Raw genomic sequence first — 24813 nt, 5'->3', positions numbered from 1 at the left:
ATAACAAAATACAAAAGGGAATAACAGTTTACAAAACTCCGAACTCTTGCACGCCAAATGTTTGTGAAAAGATCTCTGTGTGCTAATGGGTTATATAGCTTAATACACAACATAAGTCGTAGCCTATTTTCTCACATGTTCCCTTAAAGCTATTGCCACCTCTTATTGGCAAAATTTTTTGAAAAGTCGGTGTTCATAATCAAAGAATTACACAAATTGATATAAAACTATACGGAAAAAAATTCTTAGAAAATAGGAAAAAGTCAACAATATAAAGCTTTGAAATTTATACAAAAGTTATAATATGACATAAGGCAAAAACAAATGATTGCATATCACAAATATTAAAAACATTAATGCTAAAAAAATAATATACTGTTACAAAATTATCGGACACTTTAAAAACAAAATATTTCAAAAAAAAAAAATTATATATGATATGCCCATAATAAATCACGCTAGTAAGGGCAGGTCAACGCCTGTCTCATACTTTCTCCAAGTCTGACTTTCTGACGAGTGATTAGCTCCGACCTAATAAAGAGAAAGAGAGATTCACGCTGACGCCCTTAAAAACAGAGTAATAGGCGCACGCACTTATGGCCGAAGAGCGATTCACGCCCCCACGCAATAAATCTGAGCCAACCAATGGTCAACTCAAGCCCCTATAAGTAGGGACTGGGGATGCAAGCAAAGATAAGTGATAGATAACACTATTCTACTGTTGCATTGAGCCTTCCTAAAAGCCTTCCTCTTACTTAGGCATCGGAGTGATCCCCCAGAGTACACCCCGGGTCCTCCAAGCCTTTGTTCTTTTCTTCTTTCAGGTCAACGAGAGTCGAAGGAGCATCCCAACCATATTTTTACCCTGCAACAGTTGGCGCCGTCTGTGGGAAGTCACTTTTAGGAAGCGATATTATCTTGCTCTTGACTTTCAAAAATTCAAGCAATACCAACCTCACGCAATTCCACCTCCTTCCCTGATAACAAAGAACCATCCCAATCCATCCAATGGACCTCCGATTCATCTGGTGTCAGTAGGGAGGAGTTCCTTGCCTTCCAGAAGGAAATGAAGGACATGCTCAACCAACTCTTACAACAGAAGAGTCAAGAGGGGCACGTCCTTCCCCAATCGCAAAAGAAACCCAGCGCAGACCAACAAGCTGACGAACTAAAGGAGAAAGAAGAGAAAACTCAACCCAGCAAGAAGGTAGAAGATGCAAATAGCGTGGACGTCAACCAACAAAGATCCACCGAGCTCGAGGAAAGAATAAAGAAGATAGATTACATAGAAAAGATGATGAAAGAGGGCAGAACCAGGCCCTACCATGGGGAAACATCCCTAAAGTGCGCGGAATCTCCGTTCAGCAAAGAGATCATGGAAGCTCCATTGCCCAGCAGATTCAAGATGCCCACCTTTAAGAGATACGAAGGTTTATCTGACCCCATTGATCACCTGGAAAATTTCAAAATGTTAATGCAGCTGCAAGGAGCTCCGGACGCCATCATGTGCCGAGCGTTTGCTACCACCCTTAAGGGTACTGCCAGAGACTAGTATCGAACTCTTCGACCAGGATCTGTTGGTTCCTTCCAAGGGATGGAGCAAATGTTCATCGGCCATTTCCTTAGTAGTCGGAGAGTTGCCAAAACAACAGGCCATCTAATGAGTATGGTGCAAGGGGACCGGGAGACTTTAAAGAACTTCATGCACCGTTTCAACACAGCGACCCTAGAAATCCGCAACTTGGATATGGGGGTAGCTTTGGCCGCCCTGACAACGGCTCTCCAACCCGGAAGTTTCTTATACTCCCTTGGAAAAAAACCTCCAGTGGACATGGGGGAGTTAATGATTCGAGCAGAGAAATACATAAACCTAGAGGAGATGATGGACACGAGAGGAAATCGTCTAGAACGGAAAAGGAGAAACAACGGCAGAGAATCTGGAGACGCGTACAGACCTACAAAAAGGCACGAAACTAGTGCGCTGCAAACAGGTCAAAAGAGTAGAGGACAACACAACAAGTTCTCCACCTACACACCTCTAAATGTACCACGCTCAGAGTTGTTGATGCAGATCAAAAAGAAGGACTACGTCTCATGGCCTGAACCTATGCGAACGCCTTTACATAAGCGGAACATGTCCAAGTTCTGCGCATTCCACAGGGATCACGGCCACGACACAGAAGAATGCATTCAGCTAAAGAAAGAAATCGAAGTCCTAATAAGAAGGGGACATCTGTCTAGATTTGTCAAGAAAGAGAATTCACAAAGGGAATCGACCGAGCAGGGGAGGCACGGCGCAAAAGAGAAGGAAGAGCAAGCTATTAGGGAAATTGCGGTGATCTTTGGAGGATCCGCCAGTGGAGGAGATAGTGGAAGTGCACGTAAAAGATATGCTAAACAGGTGTTGACGATAGAAAAGGGGGAAACTAGTAGCAAACGAAATAAGAAAGGTGACGCCATAACCTTTGACAGCGGAGATGAAGAGGGAGTGCAGCAGCCGCACGATGACGCACTAGTGCTCTCCCTGCTTGTAGCCAATTACATGGTTAGGCGTATACTAGATGGGAGCTCGGCCAACATCATGTTCTGGTCGGTCTTGGTAGGGATGAAGATTGGCAAGGAACGATTGAAGCCCGTCTCGACCCCTCTGGTAGGATTTGGGGGAGACACTGTTCACCCCTTAGGAACCATCATGCTACCAGTAACAATAGGGACGACCCCGCAGCAGGTAACAACGTTAACAGAGTTCCTGGTGGTTAACCGACCTTCGGTGTACAATGTCATCTTGGGTCGACCATTCCTTAACGCAGTTCGAGCGATAACATCAACATACCACCTCAAAGTTAAGTTCCCTACACCACAAGGAATAGGATGTGCCAAAGGAGATCAGGCCGCTGCCCGGAGTTGCTATGTAATGGCCTTGAAAGGGAAGATGGAGGCCAAAGAAGCTCTAACGGTGGAAGACCTGGAGGTCAGAGGAGAGTATCCCCAGATCAGTACATTACACGAAGATATCAAATACGTACCACTGCAAGGCCACCAGGACAGAAGTGTACAAATTGGGAATCACCTGCCCGATACTTTGAAAGCGGAGTTGACTGGACTCTTGGACGAATTCTCTGATTTGTTCGCATGGTCGGCGGCAGACATGCCCGGCATCGACCCTGCTATGATAGAGCACAGGTTGCAGGTCAACCCCAACCACCGACCTGTAAAACAGAAAAAAAGGAGCTTCGCGATGGAACGGATCAAAATAATTGACGAAGAGGTGACAAAACTGTTGGAGGCCAACTTCATCCGAGAAGTGGACTACCCCGAGTGGCTGAGCAATGTGGTCCTGGTCAGAAAGCCCAATGGAAAATGGCGCACCTGCATAGACTTCACGGACTTGAATAAAGCGTGCCCAAAAGACAGCTTTCCTCTCCCTCGAATTGATCAGCTAGTGGATTCGACCTCGGGACACGAGCTCCTCAGCTTCATGGACGCTTACTCTGGGTACAACCAAATCCCTATGAGTCCCGCGGATGAGGAAAAAACTTCTTTCGTCACCGAAAGAGGTTTATATTGTTACCGGGTAATGCCCTTCGGCTTAAAAAATGCGGGGGCCACGTATCAGAGGCTAGTGAACAAGATTTTTAAAGAACAGCTCGGAAAGACAATGGAAGCTTACGTGGACGATATGTTGGTGAAGAGCATGGAAGCAGGGCAACATTGTAAAGACCTGAGGGAAACGTTCGAGCTCCTCCGCCGGTACCACATGAGGTTGAATCCCTCGAAGTGCGTGTTCGGCGTTTCTGCAGGTAAATTCTTGGGCTTTATGGTGACTCACAGAGGTATAGAAGCAAATCCGGATAAAATACGAGCACTGCTAGAGATGGAAGCTCCAAGGACTAAAAAGGAGATACAAGTTCTGACCGGCAGGATAGCCTCCCTCAGTAGATTTATCTCCTGCTCAGGGGATAAAGGCTTACCTTTCTTTAGAGCACTGCGGAAGAAGGGAGGATTCGAGTGGGGGGAGGATCAGGAGGTAGCCTTCGAGCAGCTTAAGCAATACCTCGGATCCCCTCCTCTCTTGACAAAAGCAAAGAATGGGGAAGACCTTTACCTATATATAGCTTCCACAGAAAATGCCGTCAGCTCGGTCCTGGTCCGGGAAGAAGGTAGAAAGCACCAGCCTATATATTACACAAGTAAGGTGTTAAGTGGCGCCGAGAAGAACTATTGTACGGTGGAAAAAGCTGCCTTCTCCATCATCTGTGCAGCGCGCAAATTGAGACCCTATTTTCAAGCCCATAGGGTTGTCGTGTTAACAAACCTGCCCATGAGACAAATTCTCCAACGACCGGAGAGTTCGGGGAGAATGACGAGGTGGTCAGTAGAATTAAGTGAATTCGACATACAGTATCAACCGAGGCCCGCGATCAAGGCTCAGGTACTCGCGGATTTTACCGCAGAAAGGCTCCCCGAGTCATCCACCAAGATCGAGGAGTGGACACTGCACGTTGATGGGTCCTCTAATGCTGCTGGAGGAGGAGCCGGGTTCATCCTTTCTGACTTGGAGGGCAATGAAACTCTCTTCGCCCTAAAACTGGAGTTCACAGCAACCAACAACGAAGCGGAGTACGAAGCCCTGTTAGCCGGCCTGCGACTGGCGGAAGCATTAGGGGTGGCACAGATCAAAGTACTGAGTGATTCCTAGCTGGTGGTAGAGCAACTCAAAGGAGAATTCGAAGCTAGGGATCCAAGAATGAAGAAATATCTCTCCAAGGCAAGAGAATACATAGAGGCATTCGTCCAGTTCGACATAGAACACGTACGGAGAGCAGAAAATAAAAAGGCGGACGCACTAGCGAAATTAGCCTCGGCAACCGGTTCGGAATGGAAAGACACTATCTATCTTGAATGCATAGGAAAACCCTCATACGAGGAGGACAGAATTAACTCATTGGCGTCCGAATTCAGCAAGGACGACTGGAGAGCGTCTTTATTCCTGTACCTCCAGGACGGATCCTTACCAAGAGATAATAAGGAGGCTCAAAAGGTGAGGAGGAAAGCGGCAAGATATACGTTGATGGGCCGGGAGCTCTACAGGCGATCCCTTACACTGCCTTAACTCCGATGTTTAAGCAAAGACGAAGGGGAATACATACTACAAGAAATCCACGAAGGAGTATGCGGAAACCACCTTGCCAGTAGGGCTCTAGCTCACAAAGCTATGCGACAGGGGTTTTACTGGCCCACAATGAGAAAGGACGCGGTTGAGCTCGTAAAAAAATGTGACAGATGTCAAAAGTGCGCAATTGTACCACGCGCCCCCTCAAGTCTACTCTCTCCTCTAACCAGTCCCTGCCCTTTTGCTCAGTGGGGGATAGATATCCTTGGACCCCTTCCACAGACGACTGGCCAGAAAAAGTTCTTGTTGGTAGCAATAGATTATTTCACTAAGTGGGTAAAGGCCGAACCCCTAGCCACCATAACAGAGCGGAATATTACATGCTTCGTATGGACCTCATTAGTTTTTCGCTATGGCATTCCCTTAGCGATAGTTACAGACCACGGGAAGCAGTTCGACAACGAGCGCTTCAAAAAGTTCTGTTCGGACCTATCTATTAAGCTTCTCTTCGCGTCAGTAGCGCACCCCTAGAGCAATGGACAAGTAGAGAACATGAATCAGACGATTCTGCACGGACTGAGGACCCGACTTGAATCTATGCAAGGAAGATGGACAGAGGAGCTCCCTTCCCTTATATGGGCGTACCACACCACCAAGAGAACAGCAACAGGGGAAACCCCGTTCATGCTTGTTTTCGGCGCAGAAGCAGTCATCCCAGCAGAGGTGGGCATACCCTCTTGGCGAAGGAAATACTTTAACGAGCAGACCAACAGTAAGGAGCTCAGGTCAGAAATAGACCTACTGGAAGAGAGACAGGACCAAGCAAGTTTAAAAGTTGCAGCGTACCAGCAGAGGGTAGCAAAGTACTACAACAACCGCGTCAAAATAAGGAATTTCCATTCAGGAGACTTAGTCCTGAGGAAGAGGCGAAACAACCCGACCGAGCTGGGGTCGCACAAGTTAAAGCCTAACTGGGAGGGCCCATACAAGGTCACAGCAGAAATAAAACTCGGAACATACAGGTTGGAAGATATAGGGGGGAAAGAAGTCAAGAACACATGGAACTCTAAAATGTTAAAGAAATACTATTCTTAAAAAATCGCTTCTTGCAGCGCTGTAAAAAAAGTGTCGCTTACAAAAGTTGCACTACATCAATAAAGGATGAAAAAAAATTCAAAATACAAATTCTGTCCCTACAAACTAATTTGCTTTGCTCCCTTCTCCAGCTTCCTCCTCCTCCTCCCCTTCTTCATCCTCTTCCAGATCCTCCGCAGACTCGGGGCTCTCCTCGCCATAGCCATGAGAGCTTACACCATCAAGAGGGATCTCGGGATGTTTAGTCCTTACTTGGTCACGACACCTCCTGAATCCAACTCGGTAAGCTTTAGAGGTGTCGATAACAAATTGGTTGGAGCCCTTGTACTTCTTCACTGCAGTTCGGGAAGCAGAAGCAGCAGCAGTAGCTTCTCGGGCAGGAATTTCCTCCCTATGAAGGCGATCGATCTCTGCCTTCAAAGCTTGCTCGCGGAGCTCGGTCTCGTGCAGCTGGTTCTGAGCGAGGACATATTTTTCCCTTGCATCCAGTGTCTGGCGATACATCTCCGCGACTTTCTCCTCCTGGGCCAGAGACATCGTCGCCAGCTGGGAAAAAATGCAAGGCATGGAACAGTTAGAAAGAGCAAGCATAAGTAAAAAAAAAATAAATTTATAAAGCAAGTAAAGTAGACACCTGATACGAAGTATGGCGGATTTTCGCCGAGAGAGCGTCAGGAAGGGTACACTGGGCCTGCACAAAGTCCTCGGCGTGAACAGCCCGATGGAGGGCAGACGCGGAACGGGTCGGCTCGTGAAAAATGGCTTCCACTTGAGCCTGCGAGTGCGCAGGAGGAGCAGTAGGGACTTCGTCAGTAAGGGCGCCGGAGTCACCTACTGCAGGGGCTTCCCTTTGAGAGGATTCTCCTTCGACCTCTCTTCTCTTCTTCCTACTCCTACTCACCCTTTGCTTTCTAGCTTCTCCCATGAGCGACTCATACCTGGTGAAGTCCATATCTGCGAGTATAAAAGAAAAATGGAGTAAGAACACCAACAGTAAAGATAACACCTGAACACACACATACACAAAATCAGGTGAGAGAATGACTTGAGGAAACGGGGCTGATTCCCCATTGCACAAGGACGCGCTCCTGGAGCAGCTCCTCATGAGGGATAACACCCTGTTCAGCGAGTGTACGAAGTTCTTTCAGGGTGGCTTGCTCTTCGGGGGAAAGTCTGGGGAGGAGATGTCGCACCCGAACTACAAGGGAAAAAGGGGTGAAAGGAGAAAAAATGGGTTAGACGGATAACCTACTTGTAAACCCTGAAAAAGAGGCCCGGGAAAGATAACAACGTTACCATCAAGAGGAGAAGACCAGACAAAGGATCCGTTGTAATTCAACTCTCCCGAAACAAAGAAGTAACGGGTCTTCCAATTATGGATGGAAGAACTGCCTGGTGAGAAGAGTTTATAACCTAGTAGAGAGTTAAAATAATACAGCTCCTTCTCTGCAGAATGAGACCGCATTTGGAAGCAACTTCTAAAAAGTGGGACGGTAGGCTGATGGCCCAAACGGAGCAGGAGCACAGCAAAACAGGTGAGAGAAAGATAAGAGTTCGGAACGAGTTGTGATGGTGCTATGCGGTAAAAACGTAGTACGTTAGAAACAAAAGGGGAAAAAGGGAGCCTAAGACCCAAGTCTAGATAATCGGTATGGAGGCAGAGCTCCTCTGATTTTTGGTCAAGAGCTGACTCAGTAGCAGAGGGTAACCTAACAGTAATATTCGATGGTACGGCAAAGAATTAACGGGTGTTCTGCAGGTCAGACGAGGAGAGCTCACAACGAGCGCTCCGAACTGTTGTAGGTACCCTAAAGGGCTGTGAGGACGTCTCCATAGAAAAATGGAAAAGCCTGAAGGAAACACTACCTAGATCTAAGGGTCAAGTGGAGCAAGCAACAGCAAAGATCAAGAAGAAAGGAGGCCAACACAGATCAAGACAGTAAAATTTCACACAAACAACAAGGCAATCTTACAAGACAAGATCAAACATACAAAGCTAGCGCAAGAACAATGAAGAACATGAAGAACAACAAGACAAAAATACTATAGAAAGGAAAGCATACCTAGCACCGAATAAGGGAATTGTGGAATGGAGAGGAGTAGAGAAGGAAACAATCCTCTTGGAATGAAGACGAGTGCGGATTGAAGGAGTCCACTGGCCTTTATATAGAGAGGAGGGCACGAATCCCTGTGGCGGGAATCTCAAGAATTTTCATTTACGAGAAGGACTGCGTCTCGAGGGAGGCATAGGAAACAGAAAATCTCTGACAAATGCACAGACGAGGCTTCCCGAGGACAAACGCCACCTCGGAAACACCAAGTTGCCTCGGACACAGCGACAGACGGATGGCCATTAATAATGCTTTCCTCCAACCCACTTTCCAAGGTAGGACGCATTTAATACCTGCTTTTTGATATCTCTCGCAGGACAGAAGCGTGCAAGTGCCTCGGGAAAGCGCGAAGGACGACCCAATAAATGAGCACGACTCATTGGCGCAAGGCCCAAAATGACGAGCACGACTCGTGAGGCCTGACCAACCAACAGATGAGCACGACTCATCTGGAGGACGGCCCAAAATGACGAGCATGACTCGTGAGGCCAGAACGACTCAACAAATGAGCACGACTCATTACACGGAAAGCCCAAACTGACGAGCACGACTCGTGAGGCCAGAACAACCCAACAGATGAGCACGACTCATTACGCGGAAAGCCAAGCGACGAGCATTATGTGTAACGTCGCACAGCCGGGTAGGTTGGCCAGCTCGGCCTGATTGTCCAAAAAGCTCAGAAGAAACAGCTCGGCACGAGTCCTGCTTCAAAGAGCTCGGACAAAAGAGCTCGATGCGAATGCTTCCTCGAAGAGCTCGGCCCGAACAGCTCGGCAGAAAACAGCTCGGCACGAGTCCTGCTTCAAAGAGCTCGGACAAAAGAGCTCGACGTGAATGCTTCCTTGAAGAGCTCGGTACGAACAGCTCGGCAGAAAACAGCTCGGCACGAGTCCTGCTTCAAAGAGCTCGGACAAAAGAGCTCGACACGAATGCTTCCTCGAAGAGCTCGGTACGAACAGCTCGGCAGAAAACAGCTCGGCACGAGTCCTGCTTCAAAGAGCTCGGACAAAAGAGCTCGACACGAATGCTTCCTCGAAGAGCTCGGCCCGAACAGCTCGGCAGAAAACAGCTCGGCACGAATGCTTCCCCGAAGAGCTCGGTACGAACAGCTCGGCAGAAAACAGCTCGGCACAAGTCCTTCTTCAAAGAGCTCGGACAAAAGAGCTCGACACGAATGCTTCCTCGAGGAGCTCGGCCCGAACAGCTCGGCACGAATGCTTCCCCGAAGAGCTCGATACGAACAGCTCGGACAAAAGAGCTCGACACGAATGCTTCCTCAAGGAGCTCGGCCCGAACAGCTCGGCAGAAACAGCTGGGCACGAGTCCTACTTCAAAGAGCTCGGTGAAAAAAGCTCGGCCCAAACAGCTCGGACGAAACAGCTCTGCACAAAACAGCTCGGCGCAAACAGTCGGCATGAGCTACTCAAGTATCCTACCCAAAAAAAAAAAAAAAAAAAGGAGGGAAGACGAGGAAGTGTTAAAACCGAAAGATGCAAACACAAATAATGATTCAAAATTCTATCCAGAAATTTGAAACTAAGGGGGGGACAACTGATATGCCCATAATAAATCACGCTAGTAAGGGCAGGTCAACGCCTGTCTCATACTTTCTCCAAGTCTGACTTTCTGACGAGTGATTAGCTCCGACCTAATAAAGAGAAAGAGAGATTCACGCTGACGCCCTTAAAAACAGAGTAATAGGCGCACGCACTTATGGCCGAAGAGCGATTCACGCCCCCACGCAATAAATCTGAGCCAACCAATGGTCAACTCAAGCCCCTATAAGTAGGGACTGGGGATGCAAGCAAAGGTAAGTGATAGATAACACTATTCTACTGTTGCATTGAGCCTTCCTAAAAGCCTTCCTCTTACTTAGGCATCGGAGTGATCCCCCGGAGTACACCCCGGGTCCTCCAAGCCTTTGTTCTTTTCTTCTTTCAGGTCAACGAGAGTCGAAGGAGCATCCCAACCATATTTTTACCCTGCAACAATATACAAAGTAAAAGGTAAATCCAACATCAAAAAGTGTAAGATCTAACCATTGTTGGAGCATCTTGCCTCAGTTGCTTTGAAGTCTTTTCAAAGAAATGAGTAGTTAAGAAACATATGCATGTTATTTTAGAAATAATTTAGAAATATATCGAGTAATAAAAAAAATAGATGGATTAAAAAGTTTTTTTTAATATTAAATATTAGATATTGGAGATATCCTAGTTTTACTAGATTGGGGTGTCATAACTTTTCAATAATAAAAAATAAATCCTCATTTCTTACCTAGGTGAGAGAAAAAGAGATCCCACTTAGAATTGGCCATGTTTGCTCCTAATGTCATGTGATAGTGAACAAAACATAAATATGCAAATAATTGGGCCGAAAACAAATATACGCAAATATCTGGGGCGAGACTGCAAAAGTACTGGCGGCGCAGTTAACCCCCGTCAGTTGTCAGTAGAGCATCCACAAAATCTTGCTGCCGAAGAAATCGAGCAATCCGGTCGACTAGAAAGAAAGTGCGAGAAACTGCGTCGAGGGAAGAACACGAGAGAGAAAGTTCAGGTATGGAGAGATTGCAGAGAATGTTCGCGGGCGCAGGAGGGGCTCTGGGCCATCCGCCTCCAGATTCTCCGACGCTCGATTCGTCGGAACAGGTCTATATCTCTTCTCTCGCCCTCCTCAAGATGCTCAAGCACGGTACGATTTGTCGCACTAACCCGTCGTTTTTATGTTGATTCTAGGGTTTCCTGCTTCTTTTGATCTGAGTTTTAGGACTATTTGAATTTGAAAACCAAATTAGGGTTTTCTGTTCTGATTTTTTGTTTCTGGGTATTTAAATTACAGGGAGAGCCGGGGTTCCTATGGAGGTGATGGGTCTGATGCTGGGTGAGTTTGTGGATGAGTACACTGTTCGTGTTGTTGATGTTTTTGCGATGCCGCAGAGTGGTACTGGTGTCAGTGTTGAAGCTGTCGATCATGTGTTCCAGACCAACATGCTTGATATGCTCAAACAGACTGGAAGGTATTATTTTTGTCTATGTAGATATTGCTTTCTTATTATCGCGTCATAATTTGTGCGTAGAGAAATTGTTTCTTGCTCTCTGGAGTGGGGTTGATTTACTTGCCTGTTAGATTCTACCGTGAAGATGCACCAGGACGCCTGTCATTTACCTTAATTATTTTGAAAAGGGCTTTAGAAAATAATAGTGAGAACAGTGAAACAGGACACCTGAAGATCTGATCTGAATAATTTTCTTTCTTGTTATTTATGATTTATTTTATTGGTACAACATTGGGGTTTGCAATGTCCTTTTTTGAGTTTTTGCTTCTTTCCAAGAAACTGATATAGGCAGTGGCGGTATAGGCACATAACAATAGCGCAATTTTCTTAGAAAGAAAATGACATGGTAGGATATGCTGATTAAAATATCTACATTATTAATTTTTTGTTCTTTATATTTTTTTGGGATATAACATTTAGTGGTAAAATATTTTGGTTAAATCAATTTAGGCATTATTATTATATATAGTAATTATTTTTTTGGATAATAGAAAATTCATTCAATAAAAAACAGAAGAAATTACAGAGAAAGAGGATGAGTCATCCTCCATAAACAAATACACTCGGGGAAAAAAAAAAAAAAAAAAAGAAACAAAGAATATCAACGAGTTACATCAGTGCTGCTTCCAGTCTCTTTGGATTTTGAACAGCGATAGACCCTCAAAAGCCCCAAAAAAATGTGCCCAAAAGGAAGCTGAAAAAGTTATTTTCTCCCAAATAAAGTTTGGAGAAGTCTTCTTGTCTTAAGATCTTAGCAGTCCTTTCTAGCTGGAGTGTCCACAAACTAGCTAAAACAGTGCAAAACCAGAACTCCAGAGGTTTCTTTTTCTTCTATCCTTTTCAAACCCCCAAAATTTCACTGCTAAGAACTTGTGAAATTTATAGCAGAAGTGAGCAGAACCACCCTATCCTCCCCAAAATAGGACAACGGATTGTTCCACGAATATCTTGCAACCCCTCAATGCACTCAATGCACAAATAAAGAACAATTTGTTTCATTCTCCTCGTGGCTCACTTCTCTTACCACACATAAATTGGGCCTAAGAATGTTGAGTGCTCTTGGCCTGAAGCAAGTCATTTGTATTAATCCTATTAAGAACCAAAGCTCAAATGAGAGCTTAAATCATATGAGGAACTTTATTGTTCCACACAATTTTAAATTAGGCATTCTTAATGCAGATTTGACAAATAAGTTTCATCTAACAAAAAGCAAGCACCTAAAAGAACATGAAGAAAATATTTGTCTAAGAACAAGTGGTAGTTTAGCAAGGAAAAAAAGAAGAAAAAGACAGAAAATAAAAAACTAAAGACATGTCGAACCATGTTAAATAGTGTGACCCGTGTTCAAAATTTAGTTATGTAATATTAATTTCTGAGTGTCAGTGCAGTGTCAGGCTGTGTTGGACAGGTGTTGCGACCAACATGTGTTGGATGTTGACACTCGGAGGTTCTTGGAGTATTGGTGCTTCTGAGCCTTCTAATGTTGCAGTTTTTATTTATTTTATTTATTTTAATTTTTTAGTGGGTTGTGAAGTCTGATGTTGATGAGAAGTAAGAAGAAATCTTGCCTATGCAGATGAGAAATTGGAAGCTGATCAGAAGTCAACTTTTCTTGTGGGTTCTTGAAATAAGTTGGCAATGCAAGATGAACAGTTGGAAGATTATAAGAATTTATTTTGGCTTAGGTCTTTTAATAGTTCCCAAACTGTTATGTTGAATGGCTTTTTTAGTGTTGGAATTGTTTAGACATAGCTGCACTGGTTGCTGATTAGGATTGTGCTGCCCTCAGACATTTACTTTTGGTTGGAGTGCAATGTTTCTTCACCTTAGATGTAAAAGGTGATGGACAGGAAGATGACTCAGTTGATTGAAATAATTGAATGAATTACAGTAATAGAGAATTCAGTTTCTGAAGGAAGTTCACAAATATCCCTTCTAGTTTAATGGAGGAATTTTGTTATGGATTCCATTGTGAAAAAGAACAGCTTATTGTTACCTTTCGCCTAAGAGTGAGGTGGGCAATGGGAGGAGCCGTGGAGATACTAGTCTCTGAGGTTTCCATTGCGGAACCATGAATTTGAATCTTCATTTCCATCATGCTTGAATGCTTGAACTCATATTCCTTGAATAGCATAAATGCATAAATCATTCTGGTAGAAATCATTCTGGGTGAAATGAGTCTGAGAAATGTGCTTCTGGTTGTAAATATTAAATATTTGCACAAATCATATTTGCAAATATGAGTTCTGGGTTGTAAATATTTGCACAAGCATTCTGATTGTATTTGCAAAGGCATATATCATTCTGAGTGCCTTATCATACTTGCAAAATATGATTTATGCAAATATTTATTTGAATTCCAAATATGAGTTCTGGTTGCCTTTGCAAAGGCATAAATCATTCTGGGTGAAATGATTATGGGAAATGATTCTGAAATGCTTCTGCGAAGGAGCACTCATAAATTGCATGCATTTTCATAATTGGATGATACCCTGCACAGGGTGAACAAGTTAAGATGAATAGGTTGCATGATTTTTGGCCATGATTGCAAAGTAAAATTTTCTGTTTTAATCTGCATAAGTAGTTTTAAGAAGTAATTGAAGCTCCTGTATAGGATGTAGCTGACATACCAGCTCATCCTATTGCTTATTTATTATTTATTTAATTTTATTTCGGGTTAAGTTTGCTTATTCTTTGGCATGGCATGGCATTGCAGACCAGAAATGGTTGTAGGATGGTACCATTCACATCCTGGATTTGGCTGTTGGCTTTCCGGTGTGGATATTAACACGCAACAGGTAGTTTTTCTATCTTTATTCCTTGCTGCTTGGTACCACTATGTGTTGTGGGATACATTCTCAAATGAACAATAATTGTATTTGCTGTTGTATTTTTGTTATATCAGTCGTTCTGCTGTTGTGCATGTTAGTTACAGTATGTATGACAAATGCTTTAATAAATGAACAACTATCTTGCTTGATGTTGATTTTTTGTTGCGTGAGTGCTTGTGAGTGTGTATGTTTTCTGATAGGGTTTCTTGGATCTGGAGGTTGAGAGCCAGAGGGACAAATGGACCATCCTTATGGAGCTCAAGCCTCAAGCTCAAGTATCAAGTGGCAAATGGAGGGAATGTGGACGATGCAAGGATGGAGGTAAAATGCCCCCTGGAGATCCAAATATGGAGTGGTATTGCGACTCTGTGAGAATGGGTGGATTCTAGAGAAAGAAGTTCTGATTTCAGAGAGAAAGTCTCATGTGAAGTGATGGTTAGAAACCTGCAGAATGGGAGTGTGGGTTGGGGGGTTACAGTGTTGGAGCAGAGATCATCCTCCAATGGGAGGAAATTATGTGGGATTTATGACTAGTGCGAAGGGACAGCTAACTCAATGACGTGGAAGAAAGGAGACATGTTGTAGATGACAGAGACAGGGATGACACTTGAGCTAAGGAAAGGTTAAGGGGGTTGCTTAAATGGCTTTAGGTTGTGCCCACCAAGTCAAATCTCTTTACAACATTTCAAGATTTGGGATTGATCCAGGGCATACACATGAAGGGTTTGGCACCAAATATGATGGACAGAGATGTAATTATGCAATACTCACTTAATTGTAGGCATAAAATTGAGATCAAACTACAATTAGGGGCAAACTTGTAAAATAACTTTCTACAGTATTATTAAATAAATTATATTTGTTTTTTTTTTCTTATAGATAAATATGCACATGCCCTAACACCACACAGAAAAAATCTACCCTAAATGGAGTCACACCTTGGCTTTGCCTATGAGGTATGATGAGCTGTTGGGACGCATGCCCTTGTATTTTAGTTTTCTTTTACTCTTCCTAATTTGCTTGTCTGTGTCTCATTACATTGTATATCCTTAACTTCCGTATTTTTGATGAAATATTCTGCATTCATCTCTAAGCCTCTATTTATTTATTTTTTCAAAATTTATTGATGAGCCTTGGCATTGCCCTCCATAAGCCATGTGCGACAACAGTACAGAGTGTCTTGGCTCTGCTGTCTCTCAATGTTGCGTTTTTTTTGTTTGTTTGCTTATGGACCAATGTTTTTATTGTGAAGGTAGATAATAATATAATTATGTTTGTACATGAAATTTATTTGTAGAATGTGCATGAATGATGCCTATATTTTCATTTGAGATTAAAATTACCTCAGTATTTTTCATTTAAAAGGAAAATCCATTCCTAAATCCTAGAACAGATGGCCTAAGTTAGTGAGCCCTTTAGGAAAAGAGTTGAAGGTGGTGGTTAGTTGTTACCCCTATGACTTCTGACGGGGAAAAAGTGCAAAAAAGCACTTTTTTTTAATTAAAATTAGCTATTTTTGTTAATTAAAATAAATAAAAAGGAGGGGGGGGGGGGGAGGGGAGAGGATGAGGTGAGGGGTTAAATTGGTTAACTTATGAGGATTATTAGTTGGAATTTTAGGGGTTTAGGGGATGTGAGGAAGAATTAGAGAAATTTTGAATAGGAATGCTCCAGATATTGTTTTACTTCAAGGAACTAAATTTGAAAGGATAGATTGGGGGTGGGGGGAAGTGTTGGTCCATATCTTATGGGAGAGTAGGTGCAAGGAGTGGGAGACTCTTCTCCCTCGATAGGGGTGAGCATTATTCGGGTAAAAACTGAATTAACCCATCGTAACTGATCAATTCAGTCGGTTTGGTGCGGTTAAATTTTTTAAATAGATTGATTTGGTATAAAAATTACAGTTTTTCAGTAATTTGGTTTCGGTTCAGTATATACTTAAGCTTAATTTGGTTACCGGATTAACCGATTAAATATATTTCGTTATATTTTATATTTTAAACCCATTTCTCCCTTCTCTGTCTTTTCTACCTTCGACTCCCTCTCATCCCCCATTCTCTATTTCTTCTCTGTTTGTCACTCTGCAAGTCGCCTCCACCCCTTCCAGTTTCTCTCCTTGCTCCTTTGCTTGTTGATGGCCCTTCCATTTCTCCTTCAGTTCCCTATTTCGAAACCCTAGGTTCTTCTCTATTTCTCCTCTTCTCCCGACTCCCTTCTTCCAGATCCTAACATCCAAACCAGTAATGCTTCATGGGCTATATCTTGCTGCCTGGCTGTCACGGGCTAAGCTTGTTCAGGGCATTATGCTTGCCTATGACCGCTTATCTCGTGTGTTTGGGATGGGTTTCCATCATGTAAATACTAGTGTAGGGTTATTTTCTAGTATTTCTTTCATTGTAAGCCAAATAAGGCAGTATGACTCCTCGGTCACTTTGATGTTTCCTAGTGCTAGAGTGAGAATGGCCTAGAAAGCTCTTTAGGGGAGGGTGAGTGTTCATCAATCATTGTAAAACTCACTAGCAATTGTCAACGTGCTTAGCCTACTTGCCTCCCTCGCTAAGTACAACATGTCAACGGAGGATTTGTTAATGAATTACGTTTGCTTCAATATTTACTGCTTGGTTGCCACGGCTTTCATGAATTGATTATAATTTCCGCTGCTATCTGATTGAATGTTAATGAAAGTGTTCCGTGGATGAATGTTGGTAAACGAAAGGCTGGCTAGTTAAGCAAGAGTGCTTTAGCTAGCGCCGCACGGCCCTTCACAACGGTGTGAAAAAGGCGGACCGTGACATTGCCCTTGCCTATGAAAGAGGGTTGTGCTTGTCTGGTTGAAGACTTAATTGAAGCAGATTTTTATTGAATTTAATGGAATATCAGTATATTACATCAGTGCTTAAAGGCTAGAAACAGTTTTTTTAATTTAGTTCTATTGAATTATTATAGCTTGAAGACTTGAGCAGATTTTTATTGAGTTATTATAGAAAATTACAGCTGGAAGACTTCAGCAGAATTTTGTTGAATTTTTATTGATTATTGAAGCAGGTATTTGGACACTAGTGTAATTTGGTTAAAATCAGTTAAGCCATTTAACTGAATAGTTAGTTGGTTCGGTAGGGAATTTGGTATAAGAAGAAATTTGGTTCTGTTTGTTATATGGATTTTGTTAACCGAAATTTTTTGGTTGATTCGGTTATTTAACGGAATTAACCGTGCCGACTGAATGGACACCCCTAATACTCTATCTATGATCAAAATTGATAGCTTTGTTGGTTCCTTCACCTTGTTGCTTTTGCTAGAAGTTGAAATAGGGTTGTGGTTTTTGTTGGTCTATGGCGCTACTAGGCCTGCCTGCAGTTCCTATTTTTGGGACATGTTATATGCTGTGTATGAGTTCTGCCATCCTAGGTGGGTTCTAGGGTGTGACTTCGTTCTGGTAAGATTTCCTGGGAGAAGAAAGGGGGACGCAAGATTGCTTTGAGCATGCAAAAATTTTTGATAGGCTTGTTATAAGCTCTGAGTTGAGGGGTCTTCCTCTAAGTAGTTGCTTTGTTTCTTGGCCAGTGTTTGGGGAAAACAGGGGAAGGGGGCGGGGCTGCTTAGATAGTTTCTTTTTTTGAGGTGGGTGGGAAAAAGGAGTTCTCTAACTTAACCCAAGTGGTTTTGTCTATAAATTTGTTGAACCAGTTGCCTATTTTGTTAAGAGTAACAAAATTAAGTGGGTTCCTTTAGGTTCAAAATATGTGGCTTGGTCATAAATCTTTTCAATCTGTGGTTAAGAGTACTCGGAATGAGGTTGTTGATAAGGGTTAGGATGGTTTTAGTTTATGAGAAAAGCATCTTAAAGAAGTGTTAAAAGAGTGGAATATTGAGGCTTGGATGATATTAGGGTTAAGAAGAATAGCATTCTTCATGAGCTTGACATGTTGTATAGGAAGGAAGAAGAAGAGGATCTTGTGGAGTGTGAGAAGTTCAAAGCGCTTTTATGGAAAGTAGTCAGATCTTGGGTAGGAACCCTAGATCGGATGGGTTTTGGGATTTCATAGTGGATAAGTTGTATATTAATTGGTCCCGCTGTAGCTTTTGAAAAATAATTTCTAAAAAGGAACTAATGAAAATGAGCTGACTGAGATTATTGCAAAGTTTTTTGCTGACCCCCCCTCCCCCTGCGGTTAAAAAGTTCTTAGAAAGGAAAAGTCAATCCTGAATGTTCTCTAAACATGTGGTATAGTGTTTGAAAATATTTAAAGTGACTAAAATGGATATGTTTTTTTAGGAAATATAATTAATGTATTGATAATCTAGTAATATTTGAAAAACATGAAGGAAACCAATGGTATAGAATAATTTATTGGAAAAAGCTAGCTTTTAGCTTTTAAAAAGCTTCAAAACCATAGCTTTTAGAAGTTCCCTAAAAAAGGCAAAAGCTGGCTTTAAAAGCTGAGGAATGCCCAGATTTTACTTTTTCAAAGGTGAAATTGGGGCAAAAATGTTGGAGGTTAGAGGGTTGGAAGGGTGCATTATTCTCCCTAGGCAGTAACATCATCCTTTCTCAGACTTCTCTTTCTAGCACCCCTCTCTATTTCTTGTCTTTCAAATTTCATGTGGGGGTCGCTAGAAATATTGTGAGTCATGAGAGATTTGATTGGTCTGGGGTTTGGGGCAATAGGGATCATTTAGTTAGTTGGGAGATTATTTATAGGGCTAAAAAGGAGGGGGTTTGGGTCTTGAGAAGTTGGTGTCTAAAAACATTGCCCTAATGCATTAGTGGCTACATTGTTTTCCCTTAAGAGGAAAAGTTCCCTATGGTATAAAGTTATTAAATGTAAATTTGGCATACAGGGTAATGAGTGTGATGCTATTATGGGGATAAGGGGTTCTTTTGTGACTCCTTGAAAGGGTATTTCGCAGATCTATCCTCACTTTATCCCAGACCCCAGAAAATTTACATATTTGGTTTGGGGAAGACATTTGGGTGGGTGATGCCATACTTTGCAATTCCTATGCTCATTTGTATTGGCTGTCTTATTTAAATAATGGTTTTATTTCTTCCTTCTGTATTTCGTGGTGAGATGAGGTCTCTTTGGAATTTCACTTTCATAGATCCCTTAATAATGGGGAGTTCTTGGATCTTTCTTCTTTGTTTTGTTTTTTTGGAAGATAGTCATCTTTCCTTGATATTCTTGTTCCAAGAAAATATGTCTTTCCTGTGACGTTATGTTATTTGGAAGGCCAAAGTTCCTCAAAGATTACAGCTTTTATTTGGTTGATTGTTCTTGATAGACTTAATACGGACAATCTATCTCAGAGTAGGAGGCCTTTTATGGCTTTATCTCTTGATATTTGTTGATTATGTTTCAGAAGTTTAGAATTTGCCTCTCACCTGTTACTTCACTTTGTTTTTTTCTTGGAGTGTTTGGAACAAATTATTTTCTTGGAAGGAGGCTGACCCAAACTCATTTGCACCCTACTTTCATTCTCAAATAACTGAAGAATGAGCAACCAAAGGGGACTGAAAATTCATTACCACTCAGGGAGGGTTTGGATTGGCTCCAACTTTTTATCATTTTTGGCAGTAGTTTCATTTAAAAACCTGTTTGCTCGTTACTTCACTTTGTTTTTTTCTTGGAGTGTTTGGAACAAATTATTTTCTTGGAGAGAGTTGGGTTTGTCCAGAGTAGGTGGAACAGTAGTTACGTATTTTGTTTTAGGTCTTGGATGGCATAAAGAGGGTTCTTCTTTGTGGAGATGTGAGTATTTTGCTGCCTTGTGGGGCAATTGGTTGGAGGAAGTGCTTATATTTCTTGGGAAAGAGGATGTCATGCTCTATGATCTGGGATAGGATTCAGTATTTAGCTTCGCTATGGCCTTGTGTAGCTGGTTGTTCTAAAGAGTTATCTTTTTCTGATTTTCAGTGTGACTGGGTGGCAGCACTGCTTTGATGTTTTTGCTGTTTTTATTCTCTGTTTTCCTTCTCTTTTAATGAGTTCTTATGCTCCTTGTTTTATTCTCTCTTCTTTTCGATAAAAGGTTTTTGTTATTGCAGTTGTCATTTTTAGAGTGCTAGATGCAGGAACTTGGCACCTGCCATTTGAGCCTTAACTTTCTTGATAAAAAATATAGCAATTTATGGGACCTTTGCGAATGTAATCACCAATTCTTTTGCTTGAAGTTGCAATGTGAGTTTTGTAAATTTAGAACATAACAAATTTTGAGTTTTGATTGTTGATGGTACCCACATTAAATTTTGGTAGGTTAGATCTACTTCTGCAATCTCAGTTAGGAAGCAAGGGTTTCTAATGAGGAAAAAGTTTAGAGGATCTATTCTGTATTTATGATGCCTTTTGTATGCTGTGCAACTAACCCAATATTTTCTTTGGAAGTGTGTTGAATGCTTTTGAGTTTATTTGGTGAATGAGCCGTTTGATTTGCTGATTACTGTTTTTTCTGCAGAGTTTTGAAGCTTTGAATCAACGGGCTGTGGCAGTGGTGGTAGATCCAATTCAGAGTGTTAAAGGGAAGGTAGTGATCGACGCTTTTCGGTTGATTAACCCACAAACCATGATGCTTGGCCAAGAACCACGGCAAACAACCTCCAACCTTGGGCATCTTAACAAGCCATCCATTCAAGTACTGAACAAATATTTCTTCTATTGTTTCCTAAAGCTGTTGAATTTTTATCTTTTTACCCTTATTGATGGTTTTTTCCCCCCAGGCATTGATCCATGGGTTGAACAGGCATTATTATTCCATTGCAATTAATTACAGGAAGAATGAGCTTGAGGAGAAGATGTTACTGAACCTTCACAAGAAGAAATGGACTGATGGACTAACTCTTCAGCGATTTGATTCTCATTCCAAAACAAATGAACAGACTGTCCAGGTGAGCAATGTTTTTATGTTCTTTAACAAAGTTTACTGTGGTAGCACAAAATTCTGTTTTGGTTTGTGTTGTATCCCTTGTAGCATTAGGATGTACATGCAAGGATTGCTTCAAATGCAAAAGGCATGATCTGGTGAGATAGAAACCAGAATTGCAAGGCAGAGGGGCCAAAATGAGTTCCATTGTGCTTTTTGTGACAGAGAAAGGAGAGAGTTAGGAGGGGTGGGGTTTCTAAAATTTGGCTATTCTCGACACTTACTCTGCGTTTGGGAGCATGGATTTTAGACTTTGGATTTGGATTTGGATTTGGATTTGGTGGATTTGGACAAATTTCAATACATTTTTTATATTACATCTTATCCAAATCCAACACAAATCCAAGTCCAAGAGCTCTCCAAACATAGTTAGCTTAGCATTCAGGCCTGGTCTTCATGAACATCAATTTTGGTGGCATGTGTCCCGTTAAGTTTTTTCTGCTTGATATCTTCTATCCTTTGGATGGTTGAGTTCTTTTTGTGGAGGCTAGCCATCTTGACATCCATGGGATAACTATATGTGCTACTGGCCTCCCAATTTCCACTTATTAATTGCCAACAAGTACCTGTAAATGAGTTCCTCCCCATTGTGGCTGACTTACAGGCCTCTGGTCAAAAGAACTTACTCTTAGAGGGGGTTATTCATATATGGATCTAGGGGACATCTCGACAGTTTGACCACTGAACATTCATCTTGGAAGTTTTTAGTTCAAACTTTGGGATGTGATGTCTGGGTGGTCAGGAATCTTTGGTATGGTGGATGGGCTATTTAGCCAGTCTCATGGATCCCCGTTGTGACACTGCAAAGTTCGTGACTTAATTCAATTTAAAGCTTGGAAAGCAAATGAATTATAAATCCGCATAAAAAATCTTCGCAAGTTAAAGAATGTAAAAAGTTGTATTTTGATCAGTTGATAAAATAATGTTTGGGGAAAACCAGAACTAAAGTATTCTAGTCATGCATCTCTTGTCAGTGTTGCTCTAATGACAGCTCATTTCATCCTTTCAATGTTTAGAAAGGATGACTAGGGTTTTATTTATTTATTTATTTATTTTTATTTTAAATAGTTTCAGAAAAGTGGTCTTCGCATTATATAGAATGTAAAATCTCCATATAATAGTTCTCTTTTAATATCATTCATGATGTGTGCAGGAGATGCTAAACCTAGCTATTAAGTACAACAAGGCAGTTCAGGAAGAGGATGAATTGCCACCAGAAAAGTTGGCTATTGCAAATGTGGGAAGGCAAGATGCCAAGAAGCACCTTGAAGAACATGTCTCCAACCTAATGTCTTCAAACATAGTTCAAACTTTGGGAACCATGCTCGATACAGTCGTGTTCTAGACTTGAGTGGTTGGATAAAGAATGACGATGCCCCATTGTTTGGGATGATGAAGCGTGGCACAGATCCTTGAGGCTGTCCATCCTATTAAACATTTTAATTGTCTGTAATTTGCTCTCAATTTAATTTTACTACTGTTATGATCTACACATTCTTGTGGAACCAAAAAGAGGGTAGTAAAGCAGGAAAATAGTTCAATTCAGAATTGTTCCTGATAGCTGAGTTTACTGATTTGTTTATGGTTGTCCTAGTCTGAGTCCGCCAAGATTAAGTTGAGTAGGATGGTTGCGATGATAGTGTGTTTGCTTTAAGGTGTTGGGTGTCTTGGGAAATTTCTTTTCCTGTGTTTGACAGCTTATAAATGGAACAATTTTTTGGAGCGCCATTGTCATCTTACCTTTTGTGTAGCACAAATGGTCATGAAGCCTCGGCCCGTTTTAGTGCCCAATCAAATTTAGAAAATAATAGAATGAGCAAGTCATTTGTATTATTTCTCAATTTTTAAAATTTAGGAGATTTTTTTACTCTTTTATTTCCAGATTTTATGAAGTTTGTAATTTTTTTTTTTAAATTTCAAGGAAAAGGTTGATGGTTTTGTAAATCATGTTTCATGAGAGGTTTGCGTCTTATTATTATTATTTTTTAAATTATTATGTATTTTTTTTTTGTACTTTTACTAAAGGGTTGCATGCTTTTTTTGTTCGTTATTTTTGTTTTTAGAAGAGGCCTGTGTTTTAATTTAACAGAAGGTCTTTAAAAATGTTTTAATTTAGAAAGAGCTGCATAATTTTTTTTTTTTTTAAACTAAATTTCATAATTTACTAAATTTGATAGGATGTCATGTTTTATATCCCTAATTTTTTTTTTTTTACTTAGACTAAGGGATGTATGCCATTTTTTGCTTTGTTTGCATTGTTATTGACTTATTGTTGCCATATATCAACGTCAGATTTTGTCTAGGGTGTTGATGAAAAGAATGGTGGTCCCAAATTGAAAAGAAGTTTTCGAAGAAAAAAATGGTAAAATAATTAAAAATAGATAATTCGGAGTCGCCACATTATTATTATTATTATTATTATAATTTTTTGAAAACACGTGGGAAAAAAAAAAATCTTCACAAAAGCTTGTGAAAACTAGATTTAGAGTTCAAGAGTATATTTGTGCAAATGTGATTAGCAATCGTCTTAGTGATGATCAGTCTTTCAGCACTTCTAAAGACATTTGTTCGTAGAACAATTACCGCAATTGCGTATGTGTTGCCTTCAAAAAGAAAAGAAATAGAAAATGAAAGAGAAAAGACCCTTTATAGCCCTACTGTGATTGAATTACTGTTCGAAGATTCCAACATGACTTCAAGAAGTCTAGAGTATTACTCTAAAAAGGGGTTGGTCTTAGAATCTTTGAAGAAAACATGATGATTATGGTGAGGGTGAATGGTGAAAACAATGGTTTAAATGTTGGACTTGTATTACTGACTTGAAAAATCAAAGTTTTAGAAAAGGGGGCTAGACTTGTATATATGAAAATAGTAAGTGAAATGAGTGAATTTAGGAATGAGAGTTAAGGTTTGGAAAATATGATGGAATGCATGAGTTTTGAATAACTAGAGTTTTATCATCAGTATTTTAAAAATTTAAAAAAAGAACACTAGGAAACACAATATTTTTGAGATTTTTGAAAACATTTTTCAGTAATAGAATACTCTTACCCTAAACAAACAAAATATGGTTTGTTTGATTTAATTCTATACGTAAGATGTTGACTCTATGAGTCTGATCCCGTTTTGATTATGACAAAACCAATGTTTCTCACCCGTGCACTGAACTTCTTGAACATGTTTATCATTGCATGCATTGATGGTAGGAACTCAAACAAGTCATATGGATTATGAAAATCAAACTTCATTTATGACAACTGAAGAATCGAAAAAATGAAGACCTATTTGCTATTGTATTTGCATTTATTTTTTGGTCTATAATATAATATGGTCTGTAATAACTGCATCACATGCATGATAAGACTAAATGCTCAAAGATCATAGATTGACCTTAGGGATCATCGACCAACACCGGATTTTTGGGACTAAGTAAAAAGACCTTAGATAGACCCTAGGTCCTTGCACAAATACTTAGAATAATCCCCACTACACTCACATGTCATCAGGGTAAATTTAAATTAAAGAATGGAACTTAGGTTTAAAATCATAAGGGCTTCGGGCAACCAAACTAGGCAAGTCAAATTGCCTCGTCAATCGAGCTGTTGATTGGTAAAAAAGTTGACTTTACTTTGGGTGACTGAATTTAAATGACTTGAGTGTCCACAGTCGACCGAACTCAAACCCTAACTT

General features: G+C 41.2%; 1 protein-coding gene across 1 annotated transcript; it reads left to right on the top strand.

Moving 5' to 3' along the window:
* The first annotated feature begins 10701 nt into the window (after window positions 1-10701).
* LOC131162942 (26S proteasome non-ATPase regulatory subunit 14 homolog) lies at window positions 10702-22668 on the top strand. Its single transcript, XM_058119570.1, has 6 exons — window positions 10702-11010; window positions 11158-11335; window positions 14091-14172; window positions 20659-20835; window positions 20921-21088; window positions 22277-22668. Exons 1-6 carry the CDS (start codon window positions 10878-10880, stop codon window positions 22466-22468), a joined length of 930 nt encoding a protein of 309 aa, XP_057975553.1. The 5' UTR covers window positions 10702-10877; the 3' UTR covers window positions 22469-22668.
* The last annotated feature ends 2145 nt before the right edge of the window (window positions 22669-24813 follow it).

This window comes from Malania oleifera, chromosome 8, assembly GCF_029873635.1.
Source record: "Malania oleifera isolate guangnan ecotype guangnan chromosome 8, ASM2987363v1, whole genome shotgun sequence".
Classification (NCBI taxonomy): Eukaryota; Viridiplantae; Streptophyta; class Magnoliopsida; order Santalales; family Ximeniaceae; genus Malania; species Malania oleifera.
Note: the sequence above shows the minus strand (reverse complement) of the source record. Positions and strands in the feature narration are given on the sequence as shown.